The sequence below is a fragment of the Scyliorhinus torazame genome, chromosome 10 (genome assembly GCF_047496885.1).
Source record: "Scyliorhinus torazame isolate Kashiwa2021f chromosome 10, sScyTor2.1, whole genome shotgun sequence".
Taxonomy (NCBI): Eukaryota; Metazoa; Chordata; class Chondrichthyes; order Carcharhiniformes; family Scyliorhinidae; genus Scyliorhinus; species Scyliorhinus torazame.
Window position 1 is genome coordinate 157240999 of NC_092716.1, and position 20347 is coordinate 157261345.

The window sequence follows — 20347 nt, forward strand, 5'->3', positions numbered from 1 at the left end:
GTTGACCGGGGCCGCCTACAGTGTTGTACCGGTCACAGGCAGGCTCAGTTCTAAGCTGATTAAAACCACGGTTTACTTCTAATATATATATAAATATATATATATATATATATATATGACACATACATACTATGTATTAAGGTAAAAGGTAAAGGCGCCATAGTCCCAGATAACCTTTCCGCTTTGAGGAGGAGAGCTGACTGGTGGTGATTTAACCTGAGGATCACCACACCTCGGGCGAGGAGCAAGGTGGAGAAGGCGGGGCCTTCATGAATAACCTCAGCTGGTACAGGAATTGAACCCGCACTGCTGGCTTCGCGTGTTGTTATATTATCACATGTTATTATGTGTATGTATGTGTATATATATATATATATATATTTATATATATGTATATATAAAACACACGCATATATATCTTAAATTTGCATTTACAAAATGCCTTCTGTGCGCTCTCAAAGCACTTTACACCAAATTAAGTCCATTTAAATGCAGTCACCGTTATAACGTAGGAAATTAGTTAATTTGTGCACAGCCACCTTCCACAAACAGCACTCTGATAATGACCAGATAATTTGTTTCCAGGTGTTGGTTGAGGAATAAATACTGGCCAGGGCACTGGGGAGAAATCCCCTGCTCTTCTTTAAAATAGTACCGTCACATCTTTTAAACCGCCTGAGAGGCAGGTGGGCCTTCGGTGTATAACTGCTCACCAGGATGGTGGTACCTCTGACAGTGCAGCACCCCAGCATTGAGTCGTCAGTCTGGACGATGTGCAGCAGGGCTTGAACGTACTGGCTGTTGACTAGGTGAGAGCAGGGGCTTTTCACAGTAACTTCCTTTGAAGCCTACTTGTGCAATAAGCGATTTTCATTTCATTCATTATTATAAAGTTGGAGCATGAGGGGTTCCTTTGTTAAACCATCGCCATCTTACCTTGAAAGAATCCTCTGACATTTTGGTTTTTAAAATGAATGAGAAAACCTTGGTGAGTTCACAGTCTGCTGTCAGCACCTGGCTAGCAAACATTATGCAAGGTGGAAAAACAGAAGAGGTTGGAGGGAGCTGGCCTGGGAGCTTTTCAATATACACAAACACACCACTGACAAAGAGGAGAAAGTAATGTAATTAACTGGTGAAAGGAAAACAGCGTGTCTCCGTGTGTGGCACAATGGGCCACGTGGGCTGCCACTCGCCTGGCCTTTCCTGCATCATTACCTGGCTGAATACGGGAGAGAAGTAAAGAATCCTGTAATCTGCATCCAGAGCTGTAGACCTAAACCACCCCCCCTCCCCCTCCATCTCATCCCAGCAAAACCATGACAACCAGAGGCAGCTTGTTGAAGGTGCCATTCAGAAAGCCTGGCTTTCTAATGATATCTGGCACTTGGATCAGCAGCAGACAGTCATATTCAAATACTGGTGTAAAGGGCCATCTTAGGAATGCTCATTTCTCTGAGCATGTTGTGTCTGTGTTAATGTGCGTCTATATTCATTGTCTTTATTAGTCCATCGACAGAACAATTCACCCTGGACATATTCACTCCCCACCACATCCTGATTACGAATGGTAAATAACACCGCATTTAGCAGCAGAATGCCAGCTATCTTGTAGTCAGCAAGTAATTCTCTTCGTGGTACGAATGCCTGCTGCACACTGTGGGTTTTAAATGGCCGAGTCACATTTCACATGGTCTCACAAGGTGTAGGATTGAGAAGTCATCAGAAGTAAGCCAAATACAACAAATCTATTAATTTGCTGATTTATGAGGTCATTATTTCGGTTGTTCTGAACTAATCAAAATAATTTGCAGCAAAACATTGTGCTGTTCCTTCAGCTGACTGCTGTTGTATTTCAAACTTTAGGACACAGGGCGTGTGCCAGTATTTGTGGGTCTCGGGGAGTGTTGCCCCTATTTGTGGGGTCTCTGGGAGTGTTGCCCCTATTTGTGGGGTCTCTGGGAGTGTTGCCCCTATTTGTGGAGTCTCTGGGAGTGTTGCCCCTATTTGTGGAGTCTCTGGGAGTGTTGCCCCTATTTGTGGAGTCTCTGGGAGTGTTGCCCCTATTTGTGGAGTCTCTGGGAGTGTTGCCCCTATTTGTGGGGTCTCGGGGAGTGTTGCCCCTATTTGTGGGGTCTCTGGGAGTGCTGCCCCTATTTGTGGGGTCTTGGGGAGTGTTGGTCCTATTTGTGGGGTCTCGGGGAGTGTAGCCCCTATTTGCGGGGTCTCGGGGAGTGTTGCGGATATTTGCATCAGTATCAGTAATTAGAGATATCTGAGAGCATGACGGTATGCTTAGATATTGAGTCCAGTAGCAGGAGCAATGATTTGATTTCTGTGTCCGGGGGTATGTCGCCAGGGAGCCTGTGCACTAACTCCATGTTCCCATAGTCTGTGTACAAGCTGGCCGCTCTAAATCATGCGCAGAAACATTTAAAGGGCCCACCTTGTCGAATGGATGTGCAATGCACAATCAAACAGATATTTGAGGGGATGTGCAAGAAAAGGTTTAATGTTGGTTGAGTGTTCAAGATGCGGGGGGGAGCATCAAGAAGCAAAATTGTTGGACTGGTAAAATGGGATGATCGAGCAGGGATCAGCAGCAGAGACTTCTCGTTGAAACTGCCTGGGGTGCTTGGTTCAAAACCAGCAGCCCTAACGGGCAGAAATGCTACCACTGAGCCAAAAGGTAGCTAAAAATGAATGACCTGCCAGATTTGACCTGCAGCTCTTACGCTGAACAGCTCCAGCAACTGGAGTCAAATGTTGAAGCTACCATGGCCACATTCGGTTTCATGTTTTACCATCATCCTCTCTGGATATTACTGTTCTCCGACAGCAACACACAGAATGGAAAAACGTAGCAGTCGACCATATGGTTCTTCGAGCCTGTTCTGCCATTTTTTCCGAAAATGGCTGATTTTCAATTCGGATCCACTTTACTGCCGTTCCCCATATCACTTCATTCGCTGATCTATCCCAGCCTTAAATATAGGGTGGGGTTCTCTAGCTGCACCCACCCAGCGACCGGAAATTTCCGCCCAAAGTCAATGGACCTTGCATGGTTCGCTTCCCACCCGTGGTGATCTGACCGCAGGTGGGGTAGAAGAATCCAACCCAAACTCAACGATGGAGCACACATAACCCTCTCTGAGGTGGAGAATTCCAAAGATTCATAACCTTGTGAGTGAAGAAATTTCTCATCGTCTCAATCCTAAGTAATTGACCCCATTCCTATTCCTTGAGGATTTGACCCCATATTCTGAATTCCCCAGTCAGGGGAAATATGATTCTACCTGCAAATCCCCTTCAGAATCTTCTATGTTTCAATGAGATAACCTCTCATTCTTCTGAACTCCGGAGGGCATAGGCCCAGTGTACATGGCCTCTCATTGCCGGACATCCGCCTCATTCCAGGAACCAATCGAGTGAACCTTCGCTGTATTGCCTGCAGCAGGAGTATATTCTTCCTTAATTACGGGGACTAAAACTATGCACACTGTTCCAGCTGTGGCCTCGCCAAAACCCTGTACAATTGTGACATGACTACCTTGTTCTTGTACTCCAATACCCTCGTAATAAAGGCCAACATGCCAGTTACTTTGCTAATTTCTTGCTGCAGCTACAAGCTAACATTGTGTTCCTTGTTTGACTGCCATCAAAGTCTCAGTGAGCAATCCATTCCGTTACTTTGTCCCCTGACTCCACATTAAAGATAAAGATCCTTTATTGTCACAAGTAGGCTTACATTAACATTGTAATGAAGTTACTGTGAAAAGCCCCTAGTCGCCATATTCTGGCGCCTGTTCACAGTGAAGTTACTGTGAAAACCCCCTAGTCGCCATATTCTAGCACCTGTTCAGGTACACATGGTAGAATTTAGAATTCTCAGCTGATATGGGAATTGAACCCGCGCTGCTGGCCTTGTTCTGCATCACAAACCAACTGTCTAGCCCACTGAGCTAAACCAGCCCTGCATTCTCTGATCTTATTCATTAGCCTATTCTGGGAACCTTATTGAAGGCCTTTTGAAAATACAGATAAAGTACATCTCCCGTATTACTATTGTCTACTCTGTTACCTCCTCAAAGAAATCAGTAAAGTTGGTCAGGTAAGATTTTCCCTTTTGAAGTCCATGTTGACTATTTATTGTTATATTTTTAATTTACAGATGTTCTTCTATTCTCTCCTTTACTAGGTATTCCATTTATTCACCTACCACCAATATTAAGCTGTTTACCGGTTTGTAATTCCCTGGAAACGTTATGTCCCCTTAAATATAGGAAATATGTTAGCTGTCTGCCAGTCCTCTGGCACTGCATCCTTTTGTAACACATTGTTACTTCCAGCACTGAAGGTGGGCATAAATAATTTTTTTGCCTGTTTATTTGTAAACAATATATCTCAAACTAATGGATGTTTTCAATGAAACCTGATTCACAAGGTATGTCCCAAGCAAGAACCAGTTAGATTTTGGCAAGGATGTGGATCCAGATCCTTTTGGGAGATAGGCCAAGTTGACTCTTTTTTTTGTTGTTGAATGCTGAGGGTTGTTTTATTTAGAATGTTGTGGATTGTCTTGGCTGCTGTGGGACAATTTATCACAGCTGGCAAAATGCAAGCCGTGTTTCCGGGCAGGTTGTTGGATGTGGATTGGCCTGAAGCCTCCACAGTGAGATGGAAGCTCTTGGTTAGAAAGTTTTTTTTTCAGTTTTGTAGTTATAGAGCAACAATCATGCAGGGAAATGCCCTCGAGGAAGATTTCGTAATTGTAATAATGTTGAGTCAATACAACTTGGCGGAGGTATGTGCTCTACAATTCACTTGTTAAATATGTGTAGCACTGCCTCTGGTAACTCTTTTCTGGATTATTTTAAAACTCCACCTGGACCGAGCCTTAATCCTTTTCAAGTTTGGTTATATGGTACTATTTCCATCCTAACCTTTTGTTTTATTGATGTGCCGCTAAAATGTTTTGCTATTGTGTTTCATGTTCCTTGATTTTAATTTCATAGATTCTCTTTTTGTCTTAAATTTGTCTTTTTGTCATCCCTAAACTTCAGTTGTTCCTTTAAGCCTTTATTCATCCATAGAGTCTGGCTAGTTTTCAGGTTGTTTTTTTCCTTATAGTGGAATATGTTTTTCCTGCATTCTATTGAGTAACAATTAAAGCCTGCCATTACCATTTACTCTTGCTCTCCATTTCCTGTACATTAACTAATCTCCATTTGTGCTAATATATCCTACCAACTCCATAATCCCTTATCTTGTGTATTAACCTGTTATGTCGCATTTTACCGAATATCTTTTAGAAATCCAAGTATATCACATCTACCTTCATCCCCTTGATCTACTCTACTAATTATGCCCTCAAGCAACTCAAATAAATTTGCCAAGTACTATCTCCCTTTTGTGCAACTATGTTGACGCTGCCCAACCATGCTACAATTTTCCAAGTGAATTAGGGCAGCACGGTGGAGCAGTGGTTAGCATTGTTGCCTCACGCCGCCGAGGACCCGGGTTCAATCCGGGCCCCAGGTTACTGTCCTTGTTGAGTTTTCGCATTCTCACCGTGCCTGCATGGGTCTCACCCCCACAACCCAAAGATGTGTAGGGTAGGTGAAGTGGCCATGCTAAATTGCCCCTTAACTGGAAAAAAAGAATTGGGTACTCTAAATTTATTTTAAAAAGTGAATTATTTTGACTTTTTAAAAATAGATTCCAGCATTGTTCTAGCTATTGATGTCAGGCTAACTGGCCCCATAGTTCCCAATTCTCTCTTGACCTCCTTTTGTGAACAGAGGTATGACAACTTCCAAACTGCTGAAACTGTTCTAGACTCTTAAGGAATTTTGGAAAATGATAAACAGTGCGTTCACTCAATTTGCCTTTACCTCATTTAGGGGATGGAAGACATCGGATCCTGGGAATTTGTTTGGTTTTAGTTCCTCACGTTTCTCCAATACTTTTTCTCTGACATTAATTACTTCAAGAGGGATAGAATAGTTTATTCATGTTATTATTACAGGGATTAAGTGACCTATACGTGCTCTATTATAGGCATTAGAAAGTTTGTTTATATTAGATTATGTGGGATAGAATATTTGATACAATAACCAGAATTCAATGTTCCTCTTTATACATTCCCTCAATAGAATATTTGTATATACTGTATTATGGGATGGTATACCCATTCTAATGCACAACAAACTACAGAATACCAGTCATATATTATACAATAGGGTATTGAATATTGGAACAAGGATAGAATGTGACTTAGTTGGTGTATGGTTGTATGTAGGATTCTCTGTTTTATGGGTAGGGATTTCATGTATGTCAGTATTTTATGGTTTTGAATTGTCTCTATATATTACACATATACATATACAGCTAGTGTGCCAGCTATACATTAAGTTGGTCTCTCATGTTGTTTCCAAGCCAAGTAGCCCCTTGCTATCTGAGACATGCTGTGACCATACTATCAGAAGCAGCTTAGATCTAAATTTAACTCGGGAAAGAGAGACTGTGTCCTCATGGCATGAAAAGGAAGCTCAGTGCTGCAGTGTCACAAGCCATGAACGCACTCAGCAGAAGGAATCAGGTTAATAGTCTTGCTGCACTTTGGCACTCGCTCAACCTCAGCTGGAGTATTGCGTTCATTTCTGGGTGCCACACTTTAGGAAGAATGCGAAGGCATTGGAGAAAGTTCAAAAATAATTCATGAGAATGATTCCAGGGATGAGCTTCAGTTACAAAAATAGATTTGGACTGTTTTCCTCGGAGAAAAGGGGACTGAGAGGAGTTTGATAGAGGTATTCAAATCATAATTGATGGGCAACACGGTGGCACAGTGGGTTAGCCCTGCTGCCTCACGGCGCCGAGGTCCCAGATTCGATCTTGGCTCTGGGTCACTGTCTGTGTGGAATTTGCACATTCTCCCCGTGTTTGCATGAGTTTTGCACCCACAACCCAAAAATGTGCAGGGTACGTGGATTGGCAACGCTAAATTGCCCCTTAATTGAAAAAAATAATTGGGTACACTAAATTTATTAAAAAATAAGTCATAACTGATCCGGACAGAGCAGATGGGGGGGGACTCGTGAAAAGATTGAGAACCAGAGACCACAGATAGTCATTTGCAAATCAAGCGAAAGCGGTACGAGGAAAAACGTTTTCACGCCGTGAGTAGTTCTACTCTGGAATGCACTGCCCTGAGGATGTGCTGGAAGCAGGTTCAATTGAAGCATTCAAAAGGGAATTAGACTTATCTGAAATGGCAGAAGGCACAGCATTACGGAGAAAGCAGGGCCAATCAATTTTTTATTTGTATAGCCGGGGCAGACACAATTGACTAAATGTGCTCTGTAACAATTCCCAAGTTCTGTGATATGCTCAAAATTCTTCCTGTGTTTTCCCTGATAAGCAAATGGCTTGCTCGCCTCGAATTGTAGATTCTTCGATGTTCTTTGTGTGGGACGAGAGAATTTGTCTTGGGGTCTGAGTCCAGACTGATTCCTGGGATGAGGGATTTATTTTGAGGAAAAGTTGAACAGGTTGGACCTATACTAATTGGAGTTTAGAAGAACGATGAAGGATCTTATTGAAGCATAAGATTGTGAGGGCGCTTAAAGTGGGAGGAAGAGTTGGGAGAGGGTATGGAGGAGGGGGTCTGGTGTGAGGTGCTCCGGAGTGTGAACGCCTCCACCTCGTGTGCGAGGTTGGGGCTGATACAGCTGAAAGTGGTGTACAGAGCGGACCTTACAAGGGCGAGGATGAGCCGATGCTTTGAAGGGGTAGAAGATGTGTGTGAACATTACGGGGGAGGCCCCGCCAACCATGTTCATATGTTTTGGTCCTGTCCAAAACTGGAGGATTACTGGAAGGAGGTGTTTAGGGTAATCTCTAAAGTGGTGCACGTGAAACTGGACCCGGGCCCTCAGGAGGCTATATTCGGGCTGTCGGACCAGCCGTGATTGGAAACGGGTGCGGAGGCAGATGTTGTAGCCTTCGCATCGTTGATCGCCCGAATGCGGATCCTGTTAGGCTGGAAATCAACCTCTCCACCCTGTGCCCTGGCATGGCGGGGGGACCTGCTGGAATTCTCAATGCTTGAAAAGGTCAAATTTGAACTGAGAGGAAGGATGGAGGGGGCGTTGTTCATTATGCACTTTCGAGAATTGAATCACATCGAACATTAGGGGGGAGTTGGGGGCGGGGAGAGCTGGGGGGGGGGGGGGGGGGGAGGGGGACTGTATGTGTTAATGGTGACTATGGGTGATTCCTGATTCCTTTTTGTCATTTGTTTATGTTAGCATGCGGGCTAATGTCTGGGGTTTGGTGGGAGGATGGGATTGTTGTTATTGACATGGGGATTGACATTACATTCGTTACCGATTATTGGGTGTAAATTTGGGAGAAAATGTGAGAAATGAAAATGAAAATCGCTTATTGCCACGAGTAGGCTTCAATGAAGTTACTGTGAAAAGCCCCTAGTCGCCACATTCCGGCGCCTGTTCGGGGAGGCTGGGTACGGGAGGAGAATAAAAAAATTTAAAAAAAAAAAAGATTGTGAGGGCGCTTGAAGGAATAAATGCTGAGCAGATGTTTCCTCTTGTGGGGGAATATAGAACTAGGGGGCTCAGTTTCAAAATAGTGACCCATTGAAGATGGAGATGAGGCGGAATTTCATCTCAGAAATCTGTGGAATTCTCTTCCCCAGAGAAAATGGAGGCTCGGTCATTGAATCTATTCAAGGCTGTGTTTCTGAAGCATGGAGGGTACGGTAGAAGAAGGCCACGGGTCTGCCCGCTTGGTTGAGGGTGGCTGCCAGAGCTACGTCGGACGCATCGCTCTCGACCTGGAAGGGGAGGGACTCGTCGATGGCGCGCATCGTGGCCTTTGCAATGTCTGCTTTGATGCGGCTGAGGGCCTGGCGGGCCTCCGTCGACAGGGGGAAGGTTGTGGACTGGATTAGGGGTCGGGCTTTGTCTGCATAGTTAGGGACCCACTGGGCGTAAACCTGAAAAACCCGAGGCAGCGCTTCAGGGCCATGGGGCAGTGAGGGAGGGGGAATTCCATAAGGGGGCGCATGCGTTCAGGGTCGGGCCTATAACTCCATTTCGCACTACGTAGCCGAGGATGGCTAGGCGGTCGGTGCTAAATACGCATTTATCCTTATTATACGTTAAGTTAAGGATTTTCGCGGTCTGGAGAAATTTCCAGAGGTTGGTGTCGTGGTCCTGCTGGTCACGGCCGCAGATGGTGATGTTATCCAGATATGGGAACGTTGCGCATAAGCCGTATCGGTCAACCATTCGCTCCAACTCTCGTTGGAAGACCGAGACCCCATTAGTGACACGAAAGGGAACCCTTAAAAATTGGTAGAGCCGCCCATCTGCTTCGAAGGCAGTGTACTTGCGGTCACTAGTGCGGAGGGATAGCTGATGGTAAACGGACTTGAGATCCACCGTGGCGAAGACCTTGGGTGTGATTCTCCGCTCCCGCGACTAAGTGCTCACACCGTCGTGAACGGCGTCGAGATTCACGACGGGGCGAAACGGCCCCGATCTCGACCGATTCAGGGCCCGAAAATGGGCGAGGATCGGGGCCGCGAGAAACTAGGGGGGGGGGGGGGGGGGGGTGGCGCGCGTGTCGGTAAAGCAGCGCGTCATCCGCCGCCTAACTGGTGTCACCCGCGCATGCGTGGTTGCTGTCCTCCCCGAGGCCGCCCCGCAAGGAGATGTCTGATGGATCTTGAGAGGCTCGGAGGAAAGTAGGTCCTCCTTCAGAGAGGCCGGCCCGCTGATCGGTGGGCACCGATCGCGGGCCAGACCCCTTTTGAGTGCAACCCTGATGAAAGAACCCCCCCAGCGTTCCCGCGCTGTTCCCGCCGGCAGCGACCAAGTGCGGATGGCGCCGGCGGGAAGCCATCGCTTTGGGCAGGCTGCTCGGCCCATCCGGGCCGGAGAATAGCGGGTGTAGCGGAGAATCGCCATTTTGGGTGTCCCAGGCAATTCTCCGGCCTGCGCCATGCAGAACTCGACGGGGCCATTCCCGCCGCTTGGGTGCAACGCGGGAGGGCGTCGGACCGGCGTCGCAGGGAAAAATGGTGTGCCAGTCGATTCTCCAAACCGGCGCGGGAGCGGAGATTCGTGCCCCTTGTATTGCGCGATCCTGTTCACCAGGTCGGATATGCGGGGGAGAGGGTACACATCCAGCTGCGTAAACCTGTTGATGGTCTGACTGTAGTCAATGACCATCCTATGTTTCTCCCCGGTCTTCACCACCACTACTTGAGCTTTCCAGGGGCTGTTACTGGCCTCAATTACCCCTTTGGACCTCTGACCTGATGAAGGTCCGGTCCTGGGCATTGTACCGTCTGCTCCTGGTGGAGAGGGGTTTGCAATCCGGGGTGAGGTTCGCAAACGGAAGGCGGGTCGACCTTAAGGGTCACGAGGCCGCAGACAGTAAGGGGGGGGGGCAGTATAGGGCCACTGAATTTGAAGGTCAGGCTTTGCAAGTTACATTGGAAGTCCAACCCCAGGAGTGTAGCCGAGTAGAGGTGTGGCAGGACATAAAGGTGGAAATTGTTGAATCTCCTGCCTTGGACAGTGAGGTCTGCTAGGCAGAACCCCTTTATCTCCACCAAGTGTGACCCGGAGGCCAGGGAGATTCTTTGGTTTACAGGGTGGGTAACAAGTGAACAGCGCCTTACCGTGTCGGGGTGTATAAAGCTCTCCGTGCTCCAAGAGTCGATCAGGCAAAACGTCTCGTGGCCATTGATGAACACTGTCGTCATTGCCGTTGCGAGTGTCCGAGGTTGATTTTGGTCCAGCGTCACCGAGGCCAGATGGCGCAGTTGCGGGTTGTGATCGGGCAGCGTGTAGTCGGCTGTGCTGGGGACCTGGGGCCCCATCCAAGATGGCGTCTCCCATTGATCGCACATGGTGGTCGGGGATGGACAAAATGGCGGTGGGGATGGACAAAATGACCCATCCGTCCAGCGTGGTGTCCGAGGGGCAAGATGGCCGCGCCCGTGTGTCGGACGTGGCCCTAGGATAGGGGGGGTGGCGGTGAATGCTGGCCGCCTGGGGCCCGAGGGGAAGATTGCCGCGGCGGTCCGGAGTCGCTGGAGACCGCGGCCACGGCTCGTGCTTGGCAGACCCGCACAAAATGGCCCTTCTTGCCGCACCCTTTGCAGGTGGAGGCGCGGGCCAGGCAGCGCGTGCGGGGATGCTTCGCCTGCCCACAGAAGAAACAGCGGGGCCCGATGGAGTTAGCGGGCCATCTTACAGCGCAGGCCTGCGGGGACACTGGGAAGGTCAGTGGGGCTGCTGCTGCGGGATGCCACGCAGCCCAGGGGGCCGCCGCGGGGTCGGGCGCATAGGACTGCGCGTTTCTGGAGGCAACATCCATGGACCCTGCCAGGGCCCGTGCCTCTCTCAGTCCCAGGGTGTCCTTTTCTAAGAGTCTTTGGCAGATCTCTGAGGAGCTCATACCTGCTACGAAGGCATCCCGGATTAGAAGTTCTGTGTGCTCACTGCCCGAAACTTGCGGGCAGCCACAGTTTCTGCCCAGCACCAGTAGCGCACGGTAGAAGTCCTCCAGCGATTCCCCGGGGCTTTGCCATCTAGTTGCGAGCAGGTGACGTGTGTAGACCTGGTTTACAGGGTGGATATAATGTCCTTTTAACAGTTCGATCGCAGCATCGTAGTCCTCCGCGTCCTCTATGAGGTTGAAGATTCCAGGGCTTACACTCGAGTGCAGGAGATGCAGTTTCTGTTCTCCTGAGGGTGTGCCTCCGGTAGCCTTTAAAACACGCCAGCCAGTGCTTAAATATTGCCGCTGAGTTCTCCGCATGGGGGCTGAGTTGTAGACACTCCGGCTTGATTCGGAGATCCATTCTTTCAGCTCAAGACTAGTCTATTAAATGGATGCACGATCAATTAGACTTGAAGACAACGTTATATCATAACTGAAGGCTTTAATAGACTAGATCTGTTCCCCAGCAGCTTCGGTACAGAATGAGGGCTGCTGGGACAGCACTGGTTCTTATACCCCGCCTGTCAGGGCGGAGCTACATACCAAACAACCAATGGTAAACTCCTAGGTTTACCCAATGGTCTACAGCCTCTCGGGTACTGCAATACCTGATAATACCACACCATTTAGTGTGAAGAATTTTTGTTTGCAATCCAGTGATTACGTTTTTTTAAAAAAAACAGCTGGAAAAACTCCAAGTCTGGCAGCATCTGTGGAGAAAGAAAGTGAGTTAATATTTCGAGCCCATAAGACTCTCCTGCAGAACTTGCAAAACAAAATATTGTTCACACGAAATGCCAAAAATGCTTTGCAGTTGGATGAGGTCAGATGTCAGCTTGGGGAATAAAGGAGACAGCGCAAGCAGCTGCAATGTTTACCTCACTCTGACAAGATCGAACTAGACCATTCACTACTTGGTGCCATATTTAACCCTGAGATGACTTTCCCCACTATGTAATCACGTCAATACTAAAATCACTGACTTCCATCTCCATAAACATCATCCGACTCAGCTCATGCCTCAACACAATGGCTAAAATCGCCCTTCATTCTCCTGGTCCCTCCAGATTTTTCTTCTCTCCACAGATGCTGCCAGACCTGAGTTTATCCAGCATTTCCAGATTTTATTTTGGATTTCCAGCATCCACAACATTTTGCTTTTATTTGTTCTACTGCTCCACCACTTCCAGCTATTGAGCTGTGTGTACTTGCTGAGTGATGATCGTCACAAGAGGGTATTAACATTGTTCACTATTGGCAAATGGCTCCAAATGAGATTTATTCTTCTCCTCTGAGCATACTCTGTTACTAAGATACTGTAAGCTCTGTTTATAATATAGAATTAATATCTCAATCTGTCATGCAGAAGTCTGAAATGTAAACGAGCAAGAAGTATTCTTTTCACTTTTGACTTCAGGTTCTCCTGACCTCATTCACATTTGTTTTCCTAATTCTCACCTTCCCCAATTACTGCCTTCATCTCTCTTCCCCCCCCCCCCCCCTCTCCAAATGATCCCCACCTCTTCAAGGTGCTGGTCCCTTGTTGGGGTCTATTTTCCTGCTGATGGCTGTCCTTCTGTATTTCTCTCATTGCAACAGTGACTAGATTTCAAAAGGACGCTACGAAAGAGATATGAGCAAGAATAGACTATGCGGCCTCCCGTGTCTGGTCTTCCAATCAGTCTTTTTATGACTGATCTTCTGCCTTAACTGTACTCTCCTGCCTCCTCCCCAAACCTCTTGATTCCCCGAGAGACTCAATGATGGAGCATCCACAGCTCCCCTGGGGTAGCGTTTTTCCAAAGATTCAAGAGCCTCTTGAATTAAGACATTTCTCCTCATCTCAGTCCCAAACGATCAACTGCTTATCCTATCCTGAGGTTGTGATCACATCATGTTCTAGATTCCCCAGCCAGGGCAATGACCTCTCTCAGGTGGCTTAATTGGTTGTGAGCTGCAAGGAATTTTCTGAGGTTAAGAAAGACTATATAAATGCAAATACTTTTTTTTTGGAAGCACAGACTGTGAAGAGTGAAAAGTGTGCAGTGAGCATCCAAAAGGAGGACCATGAGTAAATGTTTTTGAACCCCATGGCCTGTAATTCTGCCAGCTTTTCTATTTCAGACGCTGACTGATTGTGCTTGGTGTTAAATGTGGAGCGCCTACGCCTTCCTCATCTGTACTCCAGGTCCATCCATGGCCTTGCCTCTCCTGATCACTGTAGCCTCTAGCTGTACGCGGCATGGGCTGCGTAGTAGCACAGTGGTTAGCACTGTTGCTTCACAGGCGCCAGGGACCCGGGTTCGATTCCTGCTTGGGCCGCTGTCTGCACAGAGTCTGCACGTTCTCCCCGTGTCTGCGTGGGTTTCCTCCGGATGCTCCGGTTTCCTCCCACAGTCCAAAGACGTGCAGGTTGGTGAATTGCACATTCTGAATTCTCCGAGTGTACCCGAACAGGTGCTGGAATGTAGCAATTTTCACAGTAACTTCATTGTAGTGTTAATGTAAGCCTACTTGTGACACTAATAAAAATTATTATAATATTATTATTACAACCCTCTGAGGTCCTTTGGCAGCTGTTACAGCTCGAGAGGCTCTAAGCTTTGCAGTTCTCCCTTTCGCCTCACTACTTTGCTCTCCTCCTAGAAGACACTTCATACAACTTGCCACATTTTGTTTGTGATGCTTGGCAGCATGGTGGCACAGTGGTTAGCACTGCTGTATCACAGCGTCGAGGTCCCAGATTCGATCCCGGCTCTGGGTCGCTGTCCGTGTGCAGTTTGTACATTCTCCCCGTGTTTGCGTGGGTTTTGTACCCATAACGCAAAGATGTGCCAGCTAGGTGGATTGGCCACGCTAAATTGCCCCTTAATTGGAAAAAATTGGAAAAAATGAATTGGGTACTCTGAATTGATTATTTTTTTAAATTCCTGTGACGCTCCTTGGACCCTTACATTATGCTGAACGGGTTATTCATGAAGTCCCCGCCTTCTCAACCATGTCCCTCGCCTGAAGAGTGGTGACTCCCCAGTTAAATCACCACCAAAGGGGAGAGCAGCCTATGGTCCTCTGGGATTGTGGTGACATTTACATAGAAATGCAAGTTATTGTTTGACCATTGGTCTGCTGTTGCTGTAGTCTCCTGTTTTATTGCAATAGAAAATGGTTGTGATTGAAACCATTTGTGCTCCTATTGCATGCAATCTCCATGTTTCCAAGCAAACACTCGGGTAATTGAAAGACTGCTGGTTATTCTCAAGAGAATCATCTAAGCCAGGCGGCCTCTGAAAGCTACTCAGTGAAATGTTATCGGAGAAGATTCCGCCTACGGAGAATCTGAAGCCAAATTAAACTCGAGCTCAGCTGTGTTTCATTGCATTCCTTTTAGTTTTGATATTTGTTCATGGGATGTGGGTGTCACAGGTTAGGCCAGAGTTTATTGCCCATAGCTAATTGTCCTTGGGAAGGTGATGGTGAACTGCCTTCTTGAACTGCTGCAGTTCATGTGGTGTCGGTACATCCACAGTTCAGTTCGGGAGGGAGTTCCAGGATGTTGTGCCTCTGCAACAGTGAAGGAACAGCGGTATATTTCCAAGTCAGGATGGTGACTGACTTGGTGGTGGTGTTTCCGGGTATCTGCTGCCCTTGTCCTTCTAGCTAAGCGGTCATGGGTTTGGAAGGTGCTGAACTTGATGAGTTCCTGCAGTGTACCTTGTAGATGGTACACACCGCTGCTATTGTGCGTTGGTGGTAGTGGAGTAATTATTTGTGGGAGGAGTACCAATCAGTCCTGGATGATGTTGAACTTAAAGTATTATTGGAGCTACACTCAACCAGCCATGTGGAGAGTGTTTCATCACACTCCTGACTTGTGCCATGTAGATGCAAGCACAGGACTGAATTTGTCCACTGGCCTCAGTAAAGTTCCCACTTTTTGTGAACTGTTGGAAATGTATTAACTGCCCTGATATAAAATAAACCCCTCTCCATAGCTCAGTTCCATACGTTACAACAGTGACTAAGCTTCAAAAGTACTTCACCGGCTGCAGCTGCTTTGGGTCATGAAAGGTTCTGTATAATTACAAGTCATTTACTTTTGCTTACTCTGGCTGAAAGCACTTGGGTTGTCTGTCGTGCAACACTGTGTCGCGCGCACACACGCACACGCACGAGTACTTCCTGCGTTTTTTTGGTATCCATTGTCTCAGTTGTTTCATGTATTGCAGTGAGGCAGCAGTGATGCACCCATTCTGTGGCCAAAATTTCAGTTTCCTCCCCTGCCATCCTCTCTGCTCCTGTTCGGGATACGGTCATTCTCTAACGCCCATCGCATTCCCGGGAGCTCGTTGACCAGGGTTGCCATCACAGCTGGGCCTGATTCTGTGTACAGCGGGTAATCTTGCAAGCAACCTTTGGAGTGGGAGCCAGAATGATACCCACTGTTGTAGATGAGAGGTGCTGAGGCCAGTTGTAGCACATTGACATCACCTCAGCCCAAAGTGGTGATTGCTGCTTGGATGTTGGTTGGACATAGCTGCTTTTTAAAAAATGTGTTCATGGGATGTGGATGTCGCTGACTGGGTCAGCATTTGTTGCCCATCCCTGAGGGCATTTAAGAGTCAACCATATTGCTGATGGTTTGGAGTCACATAGGCCAGACCAGGCAAGGATGACAGATTTACTTCCCTGAAGGAAGGAAGTGAACCAGATGGGTTTTTAACGACCATCAACAATGGTTTGATGGTGGCTATTAGACTTTTAATTCCAAATTTTTATTGAATTCAAATTCCACCATCTGTCCTGGTGGGATTTGAGCCTATGTCCCCAAAGCATTGCCCTGGGTCTCTGGATTACTTTCTTTTTAGTATAAATTTAGAGTACCCAATTCATTTTTTCCAATTAAGGGACAATTTAGTGTGGCCAATCCACCTACCCTGCACATCTTTGGGTTGTGGGGGTGACACCCACCCAAACACGAGGAGAATGTGCAAACTCCACACTGTCAGTAACCCAGAGCCGAGATCGAATCTGGGACCTCGGTGCCGTGAGGCAGCAATGCTAACCACTGCGCCACCATGGTGCCCGGGTCTCCTGGATTACTAGTCCAGTGACAATACCACCAAACCAATGTCTTCCCTGCTTCACTGCTGTGATGTCCGAGCTGCTTTCGCTGGCCCTGAAGTTTAAATTTGTGCTTATTGGAGCCTCCATTTTTCATCTGCCCATTGTGTCAACCTGAATATCAATATTGAAAGTTTAGTTTTTGAAAGCCAAACTATGAAAATAAATGATGTTTTAACATAGGCATTACAAACAGTGGAAAGCTGTGGCCAATGTGAATATTTTCCCCAAAATATACTTTATTCATAAAATGCATCTAAATACATTCCAAAAATATTTCAAATGGAATATTGCAAGGAGTGCAGTAGAATTCAACCTCTGTTCATCCAGCATTTTCCACTCCGAGTCACCTCACCACAGTTGCAGTATTCTTTCCATATTTACCATATACATTCCATGTCAGGCACACAGTCCAATCAGTGTATCTTTACAGTAAACCCCTGTGTGTACACACTGCTGTGGGAATGAGGAAGGGGACGATAGTTTCTGATTCATGAGTTTGGGATTGCCCTTCTTGGTTGCTGTGGCAATGGGGAAAATAGATAGCTGAACTCTGCTTGTCAGACTGCAGTTGGAAACCAACCCAGAGAGAGAGAGAGAGAGCAGCAACAGCTCAGTAAAGGAAGTGCACTTATTCAGCTGAGATAGCAGTGTTTCACAGTTTCCCTCGAGGAGACACAGCCAGAACCACCTCCCCGCCCACCTCGGCTTTGCCCTCGGAGCAGTCAGTGAGTGTATGCTAAAGGATTATTGGCTGGAGCCAAACTCTTGTGCAGCCTCACAGGTCGTATTTCAAATACTTTGTTTTTTCTGTTGTTAATGTGATAGAGTAAGTAAGCTGGGTTATTTTGTTTTCATTGCTAAGTGACTCCCCTGCTCGAGGTGAAGCAGCTTTCATTTGTGCTCTTGCATTTTATTCTTTCTCACTCCAAAGCTTAAAAACTGAACTCCTGGTAGTGCTTGATGGTCTTAAGTGGAATCCTTGCATGTCAACGCCTTTTCCCTCTTCTCTTTCCCCCCCCCCCTCCCAACCCCCACAAAGTTTTTAAGTGCTAGCTTAAGTGGGTAAAGCTGTCTGAGTTTAATAGAATTGAGTAATTGGCACAAATACTTCCTGACGTTCGAGTCGAGAGTTTTGAGAAAATGGTCACTAGTCATAAGTCTTTCATTACAACCCTACAAGGAATGAGGGGGATAGGTCCCAGGACTTCTACTGCCTGGCTCTATCCCACCTTTTTCAGCCGGTCAGCGTGCGCTCGAGCTAGGATCTCACACCCAATCCACCCTCCTACGTTGCAGTGACAGGGAGAAAGGTGTCAGTGTTTGGCAGCATTGATTTAACCTGAATTTCTCCCGTCAGTTTGCGACAGATCAGGCATCTATCAAGTCCAAACTTCCCCTTGTTCCCTGCACGCCATCCACACCATGCTGCTGACATCCCAAAGTGGCCTCAGAAGGGTTACAATTGGGATTGGAGAGGAGAGGGGAAACTCTGGGGTTCACGCTCATGAATACTCAGCTTCAAACACTTCTGGAAGAGGTGATAAGCCCTCCCACGGTCAAATAGCCACAAGCCATTTATACTAGGGCTAGGTACCAGAAAGGCAATCATTGCTCCTGATAATTAAACCGCACTAAGCGTGTTAGCACCTTTCGTGGGGAGTAAATGGAGAGAGAAAAAAATGCAATTGGAGCACAAGATTCCTTCATTTGAAATGAGTATATTTACGTCTGCAATGTCCTATTTAGTTGCTTGGTGTGTGTGAATGTGTATGTTTGTTTTTAACAGTGAAAGTGTGGGCGTGGAAATTTTGCATTCCTTTCCCTGCTGTTTAAATAGTAAACTAATCATTTGAGCAGAAATGCTGGAGTGTTTCAAATTAAAGCCAGCATTAATATAATGTTTAAGATACCGAACATTATGCAAGATTGTCAATTTGCTGACAGAATTTAAAAGCTAAAAGTGAAGTCAAATTCCCCTAGAATAAGTGCATGTGGCAATGATATTTGATTACCCTCGAGGTGGAATTGTACGCACAATACTGGGTAAAAAGGTCATGCATTTTACATGCCATATACTTGGCAAGGAATGCACGGTGAAAAATTCAAGACGAACAAATACACTTTCCTCTGTCCCGCAAAAGCGATCTCCTCCTCCTTCCGTGCAGCAAGGGCTCTGTGTGCTGTCTGCTTGCAAAGCCATTTACACAGCAACTACTTCCCACCTAGAGGCTGTGCAATGGGGAAACATGTGGCCTCCAAACAACTGATGATTGGTCTTTGTGTTAATGTGGGCTCACCTCCTCCCCCAGTGCCAACAGGAACAATCATGCTGGTTCTGAATTTCAGCAGGTTACCTTTTGCCAACACTCCTGCTCTTGCCTGTACTGTGCTCCTTGCTACTGAGCACTTTGTGTTTCTCAAAGTTCTGATGTGTTTTGAAATGAAATGAAAATCGCTTATTGTCAGAAAATAGGCTTCAAATGAAGTTACTGTGAAAAGCCCCTAGTCGCCACATTCCAGCACCTGTTCGGGGAGGCTGGTACGGGCTGATGCCTCTGCACTGTACGTCACAAGATTCTAGTTCTCCCACTCCATATCTGATCAGCTTTTTCTGTCTGTCTGGAGAGTGGATTTAGAATCCCCCCCGTCAGCCGGGCCACTGACCAACTGCTTATGATTTTATACGATTTGTTGGCCGTTGTTTGAACTGTAATGTAACCGCATTTGCCATGACATATTCTGTGATGAGCCCATGCTGATGGCACAATCACCAAGTGGTACAGAGCCTCTGGCACAGTGCAGGGTCACAGGCAGAGCGCACGGTCTGACTGGTAGAGGCTTTGGGTATGGCGAATGGCTCCAAGCAGAAATCCGGTTGCTGTGTGATGCCACTTTCCATTTGTATAAATCTAGTGAGTCTTCTGTGGCAGAGAATATGTTGTCTCTTTTATCTGTTCTGATGACTTGAAGTGAGTTGTTATCTTGTTTTTTCTGTTCTGTGGCTCTTTCTTCAGTGTCTTCCCTTTCCCTCCCATCCTCCTCTTCCTCACTGTGTTGAAATTTGGACTCATCACTCATCTCTAAGCCTGTACAATTCCTCACATTACTATCTTTCTCTCAGATCTCCTCCCCTAATAAGTTTCAGCCTTTTAAAAGCCAAGTACACTTCATTGCAGTGTTAATGTAAGCCTACATGTGACACTAATAAAGATTAGTATCATTATTACAAGTGAGCTAACCTCTGCTTCCTTTTTTTTTGTAAACTATCTTCTCTTTCATCCTTTCCAACTTTAATGATGTCTTGTACTCTCAGTTCAGAGAAGAGTATAAACTTTAGGCTCAGTACTCCCTGTCAGAGGGACTGTCCTCTTTGTGGCTGAGACGTTAAAACCAAGGCCTCAATTGACCCCCTCAGATGGACATTTATATTGATCTAATGAAGAAAAGCGGAGGGGGGGCGGGGAGGGGTGGGGGGAGTGGGGTGGGGGGGGGGGAGATTCGGCCTGCTGCACTGGTCAATATTTATCCCTTAACCAACTTCAGTTAAGCAGAGCATTTGTTCATTATCATATTGTTATATGTGGGATCTTGCTGTGTGCACATTGCTGCCAAGTTTCCTCTACTTCAGATTGGCTGTGAAATGCTTTGGTATGTCCTGCGGTATGAATGCAAGCATTTTATT

General features: G+C 46.7%; 1 protein-coding gene across 6 annotated transcripts in view; it reads left to right on the forward strand.

The window, feature by feature from the left end:
- Nucleotides 1–20347, forward strand: part of dgkza (diacylglycerol kinase, zeta a) — a 663976-nt gene that overhangs the window by 167680 nt on the left and 475949 nt on the right. For 3 of the 6 annotated variants that reach the window (XM_072518861.1, XM_072518862.1, XM_072518863.1), the window contains exon 1: nt 17319–17446. The exons of 2 other annotated variants lie outside the window; for them this stretch is intronic. In XM_072518861.1, the coding sequence (XP_072374962.1) occupies nt 17399–17446 (48 nt within the window). In that variant the 5' untranslated portion in view covers nt 17319–17398. Of the gene's footprint in view, nt 1–17317; nt 17447–20347 lie in introns of those variants that run through there. One more of the 6 variants, XM_072518864.1, reaches the window with a different exon arrangement.